Raw genomic sequence first — 13,656 nt, 5'->3', positions numbered from 1 at the left:
TGGTCTTATTTACTAGGCTCTCTTTCAAGATTTTATGTACGTAGGTAAAACACATGTAGGGGCAGATAAGACCACCCACTGTGCGCCAGGACCCCCAGCGTAGGCCAGGGCGGTGTGGATTTCCAGGTACTCCCTCCCGAAGCTCTCAGGGAGGGCTCTCTCCACCCTGCATCACCCAAGGAAACATCTGCTGCACACTCACTACATATTTTGCACAATATGAAGATTTTGTCTAAAAAAATACCAAGACACTTTTATGTAGTCAATCCAGTGTTTAAAAAATATTAAATAAGGGATATAAGGAAGCATAATATATACTAATATAAGCATAAAAGAATAATACTTTTCCTGAAATAACAGATATCTAGGCCTCATAAATTCTTTTTGCCAATTTTTAAAATTATGGTAAAATATATAGCATAAAACTTACCATCTTACCCACTGTTAAGAGGCCATTCAGCAGAATTAAATGCATTCATACTGAGCAACCAGCACCACCACCCAACTCCGTAACTTTTCATCTTGTAAGACTGAACCCATCCTGATTAAGACAGTAACTCCCCATCCACCTCGCAGCCCCTGGCAGCACCCATTCTGTCCTGTGTCTACAATTCCGACTTCTCTACATACTGCATCTAGGGAGAACCACACAGGATTTGCCATTTTGTGACAGGTTTATTTCATTTAGTATAATGCTCTCAAGATTCATCCGTGTTGGCTGGGCATGGTGGCCCACACTTGTAATCCCTGCACTTGGGAGGCTGGGGCAGGAGGTTTGCACAGATTCAAAACCAGCCTCAGCTACTTAGTGAGACCCTGTTTCCAAATAAAATATAAAAATAGGTCTGGGAGTATAGCCCGGAGGTTGAAAGCCTCTGGGTTCCACCCCCAGTACCACCAAAAAAAAAAAAAAAGAAAGAAAGAAAATCATCCGTGTTGTAGTATATGTCTAAATTCTCCACCCCCCCTTTTTTGAGCAATATTCAGGATTGAAGGAACCAAGGGGCATTCTACCTCCAAGCTATACCACCAGTCCTTTTTATATTTTATTTTGAAACATGGTCTCAATAAGTTTCTAAGGCTGGCCTTGAACCTTTGATCCTCCTGTCTCAGCCTCCCAAGTACTGGGATTACAGGTGTGTGCCACTGCACCCAGCTAAATTTTCTTACTTCTTAAGGTTAAATAATACTCTTTTGTAGTATATATCACATTTTGCTTATCCATTCATCTGCCAATGAACATTTAAATTGATTCCACATTTTCGCTATTGTGAATAATGCTATGAACCCTACCTTTATTTTTTTATTTTTATTTTTTACTACTGGGAATTGAACCCAGAGCTTTACACAGGCTAGGCAAGTACTCTAGCACTGACCTATATCCCCAGACCTTTCACAAACCTTTTCTATTGATTTATCTTTGAGCCACTAACATCTGCTGCACACTCACTACATCTTTTACAAAATATAAAGATTTTGTCTAAAAAAATACAGACACTTTTATGTATTTATATATTTTATGTATTTAGTCAATCCAGTGTTTAAAAATATTAAGGGACATAAGAAAGCATAATATATATTAATGTAAGCATAAATGAATAGTACTTTTCTTGAAATAACAGATATCTCTGAGTTACGATCCTTTTTATTTTTTATCTTTTTTTTTTTTTTTTTTTGGTGGTACTGGGGTTCCTGGAAGCCCTTCTGCCTCAGGGCTACACTCCCAGACCTATTTTTACATTTTTATTTGAAAACAGGGTCTCCTTAAGCCAGTGCGCGCGGCTGGCTTCGAACCTGCGCGATCCTCCTGTCTCTGCCTCCCAAGCGCGGGGATTACAAGCATGCGCCACCACACCCGGCTTATTTTTTATCTTGAAACAGGGTCTAAGTTGCTAAAGGTCTTGCTAAATTGCTATGGCAGCTTCAAAACTACAATCCTCCCATCTCACCCTCCCAAGTACTGGGATTAGAGACATGTGCTGCCACACCTGGCTAATTCTTTTGAATACAAATTCAGAATAGAATTAAGGGGTACTGTTTCATGGCATATTCTTTCCCACCCTTTCATTTCAACCTATCATATAGTTTGGATCATGTATATTTTACTCCACTTAGTTATCTCTGCCTTTTGATTGGAGAGTTTAGTCCATTTACATTTATCGTAATTACTGGTTAGGAGGGGCTTACTTGTGTCACTGTTTTCTTTATGCCTTGATTTTCTTTGCATTTGTTTTCTATGTGCCTCATAGCTTTTTTGCTCATTATTTAACATTCAAAAGCTGTAACATTCTAAGTGGAATCCGTGCCAGCTTATCAACAGCATACAACAACGCTGCTCCTTTCAACAGCTCTGGCCCCATCTTTTCGAATTGTTGGTGTCAAAATTGTGACAAAAATGTTATCTTTTTATATATAAATATATTTTATATCCCAAACCAAAATATTTTAATGCAGTAGCCCTTTAAATTATGTAGGAAACAAAATGTAGAATTACAAACAGAAGTTATAATACTAGCTTTGGGGATGGAACCCAAGGGTCTTCTACCTCTGGTCTACACTCCCAGAACCTGCAATCCTCCTGTCTCCGCCTCCCAAGCGTGAGGATTACAAGCATGCGCCACCATGCCCCGCTATAATACTAGCTTTTATATTAATAATTGACTTGAAAATGTATTGATCTCTTAAAAATCATGTAGAAAACAAAAAATAAAATCATACACTACTGTTAGAATCACTAAGACTTTATAATTACCCATGTCGTTACCTTTACTGAGATTATATGGCTTCAAGTCACTGCCTAGTTGTCTTTTGTCCCAACCCGAAGGCCTCCCTTTAGCAATTCTTACAGGGCAGGTCTAGTGGAAACAACTCCCTCAGTTTCAGTTTATATGGAAAAATAAAAAATGTTCCTTCACTTTCAAAAGACAGTTTTGCCAGATATAAGATTCTTGATTAAGAGCTCTTTTCTTTCCAGCACTTTGAGTATCAGCCAAGTTCCCTCTTTTTTTATTTTTTTTGGTGGTACTGGGGGTGGAACCCAGAGGCTTTCTACCTCCGGGCTATACTATACAGACCTACTTTATACTTTATTTGGAAACAGGGGCTCACTAAGTTGCTGAGAGCCTCACTAAGTAGCTGAGGCTGGCTTTGAACCTGCGCGATCCTCCTGTCTCAGCCTCCCAAGCGCAGGGATCACAAGCGTGCGCCACCACGCCCGGCTTGGTCTCCATTTCTGATAAGACACCTGCTAACAACCTTCTAGGGCCTCTCCTATGTGAACAGTTCCTCTGCTCTACTGCTCCCAGATTCCTTCTGTGTCTGGCTTTCTACAGTTTGGGTCTCTGTGGGTCTCCCCGAGTTCAGCCCGCTTTGAGCTCACTGACATTCTTGGGTGTTTATACCCACATCTTTCATCATATTTAGAGTGTTCGGCCATCATTTCTTCAAATACTCTCGCTGCCCCTTCTCCCTCTTCTCCTCCTGAGACGTCCACAATGAGTCTGTTGTTCTACTTGAGGGTGTCCCCAAAGGCCATTGTTCACTTAGCTTCAATCACTTTTCTTTCTGTTCCTCAGACTCAAAATGTCCATTATCTTTCTCCTCAGGTTGCTGGTTCTTTCTTTTGCCTGTTCAAATCTGCCTTTAAATCCCACTGATTTTTTTTCTATAATTATTCTCTTTAACTTCAGAATTCCTTTGACTTCTTGGGCTTTTAGCTCTTTATTACTATTTCCACTTTGTCCTCCACTGTTTTCTTGACTTTCTCCCTTTGGATCTGCAGCATCTTTGCAACAGTTGCCTTGGTCTTTGTCCAACAGACCAGCCAGATGGCCCCGGAGACAAATGCTATTGGTTTATTTTTTTCCCCATTCAATGGCCTATATATTACTTTGTTGAGTGTGTGTACACATATGACTTATGTTTTTTTTTTTTTGCTAAAAAATATCTTAATAATGTGATCTCCCTAATCATCAGATTCTCCCCCTGTGTTTTTTTTTTTTTTTTTCCTGGTTTTGTTTGGTGGTTGTGACAGACTTTCTCTGTGCCAAGGATGAGCCTAAGTTGTGAACTCAAGGTCCTCTTGGTATTTTCTGGGTCAATGCCTTCCTCTGGGCAGGTGTGGTGACTTCCTAATTTCCTCTGTACATAGAGCTGCTTTTGAATCTTCAATGTCTGACTCTTAAGAAGAAAAAAAATGAAAAGCGAGGGTCAGGAGGGGCAGAAGTCGCTCTTTAAGTTTCCTGGAAGTCACTTCAGCCAGGGGGGCAGGGCTCACGAGGGTGGGGGCACCACAACAATGGATGCCTACTCGGCTGCACTTCTGTGACCACAGGAGCAGCCAACGATCAGAGCGCAGGCCCCAGTACTAGAGAATCGTGCCTCCCACAGGCTGTAGGCAAGCTGCTCCAGGAACCTGCAGAAGGTGGCGGCTGCAGGACTGGCGTGGGGATGGCCACCTGCCACGCTGCTAAGAGCTGCACCGACAGTCGACCGTCCACTGTTTCTGTCCAAGTCCTACTCTAGAAGCTGCAAGCCTTCAAAAGACGCCAGAGTTTCAAAATAGTTAGACTCAGCCACCGTAACTGTCGTCTAGCTGGGGAAGCAGAGCCTTCCTATTCTGCCATCCTCCCCAAACACTCCCCAGGCTTCGCAGACTTATTCTTCTCATCATACGCCTTCAGAGCTTTGGCCTTAAAAGGAGTAGTTAAAGGAGACACCGTGAATTGAATTTAATTTAGAATTAGATTTGTTTAAAACATCATTCTCAACTTGCGATGCCGCTTCCTAGGCTGCCCGGTGACCACCGCAGCCTGCTGTCAATAATCCCCATCTCGATGCCAGCGATGGCGTGTGTCCCTGCAACGTGCCTCTGCACACTGAGGAAGGCGTCTCCCTGGAGCAAGGAGGCTTGGGGCCACAAGGAGGCTGCCGTTAAACAGATTCACAGCCGCAGTGGGCTCCTAACCAGTAAGTCAGAGAGTCTGGCCTCCTGGGAAGAAGTAAGAATAGGGAGTCAGAGAGTCTGGACTCCACTCTTAGCTCATGAGGCTTTCTAGGTCTCAACTTCCCATTTGCAAAATGAGGGCGACTAACGTGATGGTTGGTCCCTTAGGTATTCTGTGTGTTGTGTTGTATTGTGTGTGTGCATGCACACACGCATGTGCATTGAACCCAGGGGCATTCTACCCCCAAGCTACACCCCCAGCCCTTTTTGTCCTTTGTTATTTTTTGTTTTGTTTTGTTTTTCTGGTACTAGGGATGGAACCCAGTACCTCTGAGCTACACCCCCAGCCCTAATTTTTGTTCTTTTTTGGTGATACCGGGAGTGGAAACCAGAGGCTTTCTATCTCTGAGCTATACTCCCAGACCTATTTTCTATTTTATTTGGAAACAGGGTCTCACTAAGTTGCTTGAGAGCCCCACTAAGCAGCTGAGGCTGGCTTTGAACCTGTGTGATCCTCCTGTCTCAGTCTCCCAAGCACGGAGATTACAAGTGTGTGCCACCACGCCTGGCTTCTTCTTCCCACCCTCTCCCCGCCTCTGAGCTGGGACGCCGGCCTTCTCCAGCCTTGGGACTCGGACTTGACTTAGACTAACACTGACCCATCAGCTCTCTCCTGGCTCTCAGGCTTGAGACTCGGGCTGAACTGGGCCATCGACTCCTGCTGCTGCTGCAGGCCTGGGCCCTCCACGGTTCTCGGAGCCAACTCCACACGCACACATAAAATCTACAGATTCTGTCTCCAGGCAACCCACAGTGCTGCTTGCGATGAAGAACGGGATATGGAAATCCTCACTTCGTCTCTGCTATCTCAGCACCGCTTTTCACGTCTGAACGTCTTTACTGCGAGTGCAGCAGGCTGGATATAATCAAGATTCTGAGACAGGGCATCTTAAGGAAACAAAAGCTGGCAGGGGGCCCACTGAGAATGGAGACCTGGGCTCCTACTGCCCCTCCCCCCCGTCAATGTGAAAGACACCCACGATAAAGGTAATGGTGGCGTCCTGTGCTGAGAGCCATACGCCTTCTGCTCCTTGGCGACTTCACAGGAAGGATGGGGCTGCAGGGCTGCCTCTGCCTCCGCCTCCCCTCAGCCTCCTCAGCGCAGAAGCACCAGGCAGCCAGCCCGCGCCTCAGCCCGCGCACCTGCCGAGCTCAGCTCAGGTAAGAAACTGCCCAGGGGTGCATGTGCCCGGCCGGCTGGGGCAGCCGCGCCTCACTCACACTTTAGGGTAAAGTGCACCGATCCAACAAACGGCCACCAGAGACCACCCTCAATGTTACTTAAAATAAGGGAAAGGAAGAAATGGAGGAGGAGAGTCTCCAACCCACGTCGGGCTCCTGTTGTCTCCTTTTGGCCAGGACTGAAGAGACCCAGGTTTCTGGGACCCTTGTGAAATCCACAGAACATGATCAGCTTCTGAGGGCCTCAGTTTCTGTCTGTGGGCGAGGGAGCTGGCCCATGTAGAAGATTTCAGAGGCATTTTCTTTTTCTTTTTTGTGTGTGGTACGAGGGATTGAAGCCAGGGGCATTCTACCTCTAAGCTACACCCATACCTATTTTATTTTATTTTTTTACTCTAAAACAGGGTCTCCCCAAGTGGCTACAGCTGTCCGTGAGCCTGCAATCCTCTTGTCTCAACCTCCCAAGTACAGAATTACAGGCATGCACCACCTCGCCTGGCTTCAACAGCAGCTTCAAAGCCCAAATCATTCCCTCAGGGCTTTTCCCCTCGAAGACTTGCTATGAAGCAGTAGGCTTGTAAAGACGGGCAAAGGCGGCCCTGCAGGCTCCCTCCTGGCCTGACCATGCAGCTGCTCCGACTCTTCATGGGCCCTGCCAAGGGTGCAGGACGTCACAGAGCAGTGTCCCTGCACCCCTGCATCCCTGCACGCCGAGCCGTGCACCCCTGCCACCCCATCCTCACCGCATCATGACTCCCGTGGCCTGTTTCCACTCAGGCCCTGGGCTCTGGGCTCCCCAGCAAGCTTGGCCCTTAGAGTTGGTGGAGGCTGCCAGCACTGCGAGCTGGCCTGGGGCCCTGGCGGCTGTCAGGGCTGGCCAGCAGGAGGTGCACGCCAGGCCCCCGCCGCGGGCTCACAGGGAAGCCGGGGCTGACCCAGAACGACGCGCCCAGGTAGCTGTGAATGGTGAAACAGTTCAATAACTTAAAGCGGAACTTACCTCTGATCCCCACGAAGACAGTCAGGCCAAAACAGACGAAGAAGGCGACGAAGACGAGGACAAAGTGGCGCTTGGAGAGCGTGTAGAGCCGCATGGGCGCCAGCCTGGGGAGAGGGAGACTGTCAGAAGACACACGAGCCTGCAGCACGATGGGGCCAGCGAGGCCCCCGGCCAGAGGCGCCCCCTCCCACCCAGGCCCTGCCCTCAGGTTCCCCTCTCCAACCCGGTGACCTACCCCAAAGACTGGCCCAGTGACCTCGATGGGCCCTTGAGGGAGCAGATCACCCTGTATGGCCTGCGTCAGGGTCCCCGCCACGCTGGCCTGCATGGGGCAGCCAAACCTGCCCTCGTGGCAGGAGAATGTGCTGCGGCCTCTCTGCCCACCAACTCATGCGTCACTGTGCCACGGGAGTGGCCCAACCCTTCTTCACAGGCCCCACCTCCCGCCTCCAGAGCAGGTCCCCAGTGTGGCCAAGGAGCCTGGCTCAACCCTCATAGGCACATGGTGTGCCCGGGCTGGGAATGCCAGGGACCACGGCACGCGTGTTTCCATGCTCCAGAGAGCCCACGCGCCAGAGAGCCCCTCACAACTTAAAGCCCTCCTTTGTCACCCCACCCAGGTGCAGGGCAGCCTGGCTTTGGCAGGCGAGCCCCTTCCCACGCAATCCTGCAGTGGCCTGCAGTTTTTTGTGACTTACACCAATGCGAGGTATACTTAGGGTTGGCTCAAACATGTACCCAAGCAGTGCCCATGATCCAAAGAAAACCGGGGGGGGGGGCTTTCTCACCCAAAACTCTCTGTATAAGGGCAGGACAGCAAAAGATAAGTCTGTAAACACCCAGGTGAAAATGTCCTCAGCTGCCAGGTGTGGTGGGGCACGCTTGTAATCCCAGTACTTGGGAGGCAGAGACAGGAGGAGCACAGGTTTGCGGCTAGGCTCAGCTACTTAGTGAAGCCCTCCGCAACTTAGTGAGACATTTTTCAGAATAAAGAATAAAAAATAGGGCTGGGGGTGTAGTTCAGAGATAGAATGCCCCAGGGTTCTATTCTCCAGTACTGCAAAAAACAAAACAAACAAACAAAAACAAATGCCCTTGGCCTTGGGGACCCCCAGGTCTTTGCCTCTACAGCGGCCAGAGCCTCACCAACACCAACACACACAACCTTCTCTCTTCCCTTCAACTTCACTTACAAAAGAAGTGGCAGAGGCTGGGCTGGCCAGAGACAGAGTGTGGGGCGGGGCCTGGGGCAGCCCGGAGCACTAGAGCACCAGCTCAGGGCCAAGGTGAGCTTGGGAACCTCTGCGCCTCTGACGTGGCCCTGCTGATGCTGCAGCCTGAGAAGCCACCTGGCGGGTGCACACGGCCCAGTGGACTTTCAGCTCAGAGTCACCCGCTCAGTGAGTCAAGGACCCAGCAAGGCCTGGCAGGCTTCCCTGCACACAGAGGCCCGTGCTCGGTGAGCCGGGCAGCTAGCGAAAAAGTCATCAGCCCGATCCCAGCCAGACTCTGGCCCGAGGGCCTTCTGCGTTAGAGCTGGGAATGCCTCCCTTTGACTTACATATGGGGAAACTGAGGTCTGGGGATGACAGGCTGCCAAGATGTCACGGCTCTGCCCACTCGCAGCACCTGCTGTCCCCTGGAGGGGGGCTCCAGGAAGCAGGACTAAGCTCCGCGATGCCCTTCTGTGAGAGCCCCGCACAGTGTGAAGTCCGGCGGGGGACCAGCAAACTCAGTCCCTTCCCCGTGACCGAGGTGCCCGGCCTGTCACTTAGCTTCTTCATGTGGTATACTTTTTAATTTTTGCTTTAACACTTTAAAGAAGGAAAGAATTCTAGACAACTGCACGAGGCAATGGAGAGTGTACACAAAGCCAAGTGGACTGCACGGTGGGAAAATGCAAAGCCAGCTGACAGCACCGCACCGACTGCCGTGAACCATGCTCGCTCTCCCGGGCAGGCCAGCTAACGCGCTGCCGACATGGAGGGCGTGAGCGGCGTCCGGACACACTGTGTGCTCTGCCACCCTTCCATGGACTTAGCCTTGTTTTCAGAAGTTACCCAGAGTCACCCGTGGGCTCTTCCACTACACTGTCCTCAGGTGACACCCCACCCCAGCCTGTCCCCAGACCCTGCGACGCTGAGAGCGCCCAAGTGGAGGCTACAGGCAGACTTGGAAGCAGAGAAATACAGAATAAGAACAATTACAGTTTAAAACTTATTATTGACATCCAAAAAGAACAGTTACTTAGCCGATTAGGAGGCTGGCTAAAAACAAGACAAGGAGAGAACTTAAAATAAAAATAAAATAGGGCTGGAGGCGTAGCTCAGAGGTAGAACACCCCTGGGTTCAATCCCTAGTATCCCCCCCAAAAAAGAGAAATAAGAAAAGAAGAGATGGAGACTGAGTAAAAGGCACTACCGGGGGCTGTGTGTGGGTATATTTGTATCTTTTTTTTTTCAGTACTGGGTATGGAACCCAGGGGCATTTGACCTCTGAGCTACACCCCCAGCCTGGCTTTTTATTCTTTATTTTGAAACAGGGTCTCAGTGAGTTGCAAAGGGCCTCACTAAGTAGCTGAGGCTGTCTGAGAACCAAGATCCTCCTGTCTCGGCCTCCCAAATGCTGGGATTACAAGCGTGCGCCACCACGCCCAGCTTTATTTGTATCATTGTGTGTGTGTGTGTGTGTGTGTGTGTGTGTGTGTGTGTGTGTTACTGGAGGCAGAACCCAGGGGCCTTCTACCTCCAGGCTGCACCCCCAGACCTATTTTCTATTTTATTTGGAAACAGGGTCTCACTAAGTTCCTGAGAGCCTCACTAAGTAGCTGAGGCTGGCTTTGAACCTGCGCGGTCCTCCTGTCTGAGCCTCCCGAGGGCTGAGGTTACGGCATGCGCCACCACGCCCGGCTTATATTTGTATCATTTTCAATTTCACTATGATGACTATTCACTATAATTACATTGCACCAATAAGAGAAAAAAATCAGAAGGAGAAAGAACTTGACAGCCAGACGTGGTGGCACATGCTTGTAATCCCAGTACTTGGGAGGCTTAGACAGGAGGACCACAGGTTCGGGGACAGCCTCAGATACTTAGTGAGGCCTCTGCAACTTAGTGAGATCTTGTTTCAAAAATAAAGAATATTTAAAAAAAAATAGGGCTGGGTACATAGGTCGGAGGTAGAACGCCCCTGGGTTCCATCGCCAGTACTAGAAAGAAAGGAAGGAAGGAAGGAAGAAAGACAGACAGACATGACAGCACTGGTCAAATGCAAGCCGTGTGTGGCCCACCAGGCTACACCTCCTCGCCCCTCAGAAGGCTCGAAGAAACCTGTTGTGCCCCTTCCTTGAGAACTCCCAATTAAAGTCCTTGATCCAGAGTCCAGATTATTAGAAAATTCCCTGGTTCAGCAACTACCCCCAACTCAACAGGAAAAAAGATACAGAAAGCCAACCAACTCTCAGCTGGAGAAGCACAGCCAGGGCGCAGCGCTCAGCGGTCCTGGCCCAGGTATCCCGCGGCTCTGCTGGCGCACCTCACCTCCCGGCGGGGATGCCCTGGAACAACCAAGTGGACCTCAGCCAGGACCAAGGTGTTGGTGGCCAGGAAAGCCAGCCACCCACAGCAGGACATTTCTGCAACCACTTGAGGCAGAAAACACGGAGAGCCGGTCGTCCAGAGTCCTTGATCCGGTCAGCCCTCCCCTCCTCCACTCGTGGCTGCCACGCTCTTCCTAATTCTGCAGCCCCAGGTGCCAGATGCCACATCTTAGACGCCTCCCTGGCTCTGCTTCTCCTCTAATTGTCCTTCTCACCTTCAGGAACCGCCCGTCTCCCTGCACACCCTACCCCGCTCTGAACCAGTCTCCTACGGAACCTTCACTCAGAACCCTCTATTACTTTACAGTCAGTAGGTTTAAAACTGAAGTCAACGAAAGACAAAACAACACAAATGAACAACCTGTAACTTCTCCCCTCTTCCTGCCTCTACCCTTTCTCCAAAACCTCTGAATCGTCTCTGCTGTCATCTCCTGTTCAACCCACTCGTCCAGCCAACCAGGAAGAGGCTAGACTCCGCCTCCCCAGTCCCCCAGCCCAGCTCGCCCGCCACGACCCAGGCCCTGGGCACGGCACCAGGATTACAGCCACGCCTGCCAGGCGCGTCCCTTGGGCTGGCAGCCCCTAACAGCCTACCCCACACAGAAAGCCTCCAGAGCCCCGACGGCCAACACCAAGTTCAGACTCCTCCCGAATCCTTCCGTGCACTTTTGGTCCAACCTTCTACAACCTGCATGCATCACACTTGAGTACCTACCTCCCGTAGTCATATGGTATCTGCCGAGGGGGTCCTCTGAGTACCCCCATCTCACAGATGAGCAAGCTCAGACCTAGAATGGTTAGGGAGGGCTGGGTGTGAAGACCAGCAGTAAAATGCTTGTGCGGGGCCCTGGGTTGAGTCCTAACACCACAGGGAAAGAAAAGAAAAAGGCATATGCCCTAGATCCCAAGACTACTAGGTAGCAACATTCAAAGCCAAGCCCAAGTCTACGTACTGCCAGGCTTGGCAGGCAGAAAGCCAAAAGCGTCTAGGTAGCCCCCTCCCGCTGGAGGTAAGAGGGTGACGGCCCCCCCATACCCAGGCCAGGAAGCACCCCTGCCGGGCCGTCTCCTGACTACCCAGGGCAGGATGTCTCCAAACCCGGGCCGCTCTCAGCGCTGCCGTGCATGTTCCTCACGGGGCAGCCATCAGTTTTCCAGCGATCACACGGGCCTGCCCAGCAGTCACAAAGGCCTGCCCAGCGGTCACACGAGGTGCCTGCCCAGCGGTCATACGAGGCACCTGCCCAGCGGTCACACGAGGCACCTGCCCAGCGGTCACAAAGGCCTGCCCAGTGGTCACACGAGGCGCCCGCCCAGCGGTCACACAAGGCGCCAGCCCAGCGTTCACACGAGGCGCCCGCCCAGTGGTCACACGAGGCGCCTGCCCGGTGGTCACACGAGGTGCCTAACGCTCCTGCTCTAACTGGCCTTGCTGCTCCCCTCCCCCGCCCAGCCCTCAGAATTCTTCCAAGTGCAGGGCACAGACCATCCCCTTGCACTCTTTGGGCTTCTGAATTTCGTGTGTGCTTTTTTAAAAAAGCACCCCAGACTTAGTTCCTAGAGAAACAAACAAACAAAACGCCTTCATAGGAAAGCCTAGACTCCAAACTGCGGCCGTAATCCAAATCCTTGGAAGCCCTGTCTTCCCGTCATGATGCACAGTGATGACCCTTCTGCAGGGGACCGCGTCCGAGCAAGGTGCGGTCTGGGCAAGACTCCAATTCACAAGCAAAAATAGCCAGAAAATGATCCTGCAGGGCTCTCTGCAGCCCAATACCATGACTTCCTCTTTTTCTTTCTTTCTTTCTTGGTGGCACTGGAGACTGAACCCGGGGTGGGGGGTCTACCTGAGCTACATGTTCTGTCTTATTTTATTTTTATCTCGTAACAGCGTGCACCACCATGCCAGGCTATGGCTATTCTCTTATGGAACACTTGCCTCTTGCTGCTCTGTGACTGTCCACCCCCCCACTCCATGGTGACACCATCTGTCCCTGGCTTGAGTACGATGTGGGTGGGAGCAATTCCCTCACCCACGTCTCGGCTCAGCCCTCGCCTTCAACTCTAGACCCCTATTACACCGCCCACTTGCCACCTTCTCGTGAGGGTCCAACAGGCACCTCAAACGTGACTCCCTTCTCCCAGCCACTCCCCATCTCAAGACCAGGCAACTCTGCCTTCTAGTTGCTCAGGCCAAAACCCACAGATTACAGTTTGAATTTAAAATGTCCCCCAAGCCAGACATGGTGGTACACGCTTATAATCCCAGCATTCGGGAGGCAGAGACCAGAAGGATCGCAGTTCATGGACAGCTTCAGCTACTTAGCGAGGCCCTTTGCAACTCAGTGAGACCCTGTTTCAAAATACAGAATAAAAACATAGGACTGGGGGTGTAGCTCGGAGGTACAATGCCCCTGGGTTCCATCCCTGGTCCTGCAAAAATAAAATAAATTTTAAAAATGTTCCCCAAAACCTCATGTGTGGGCAATGCAGCCAGGTTCAGAGGCAGGTGATGGCTGGAGAAGGTGGAGCCCTGGGGTGTGGCCTTGGGACTGTGTCTGTCCCTGGCCACTCCTCTCTTAGCTGCCCAGTGCCACTAGGCTGAGCACGGTTTTTCCTCCTCCATCATACCCTCAAGCCCTGCTACTGTGATCTCTGCCTCGCAGCCAGCCAACCACAGACTGACCTCTGAAACCTCTGAAGCTGTGAGCCCTAAAACAAACCTTCTTCCCTTAAGTTGAGCTTGTCAGGTATTTTGGTCAGAGACAAAAAAGCTGACTAAAACACATCGGATGCCACAAACAGCCGAGGGTAGAATACAGAAAGGAAATGCCATCTAGGCGCCAGGGACCTTGCAGGGCTGGGGTG

At 50.5% G+C, this 13,656-nt stretch overlaps 1 protein-coding gene across 3 annotated transcripts in view; it reads right to left on the bottom strand.

Annotated features, from left to right (window-relative positions):
- TMEM181 (transmembrane protein 181) overlaps positions 1-13,656 on the bottom strand; it is a gene marked incomplete at both ends in the record, with an annotated part of 65,791 nt that overhangs the window by 27,183 nt on the left and 24,952 nt on the right. For 2 of the 3 annotated variants that reach the window (XM_080700392.1, XM_080700394.1), the window contains one exon: positions 7,188-7,291. In XM_080700392.1, coding sequence (XP_080556518.1) covers positions 7,188-7,291 — 104 coding nt within the window. Of the gene's footprint in view, positions 1-7,122; positions 7,292-13,656 lie in introns of all 3 variants that reach the window. The other variant, XM_080700393.1, reaches the window with a different exon arrangement.

This window comes from Muscardinus avellanarius, assembly GCF_963383645.1.
Source record: "Muscardinus avellanarius genome assembly, chromosome: 8".
NCBI lineage: Eukaryota > Metazoa > Chordata > Mammalia > Rodentia > Gliridae > Muscardinus > Muscardinus avellanarius.
The sequence above is the reverse complement of the archived record's forward strand: the minus strand, read 5'-3'. Positions and strand labels throughout refer to the sequence as shown.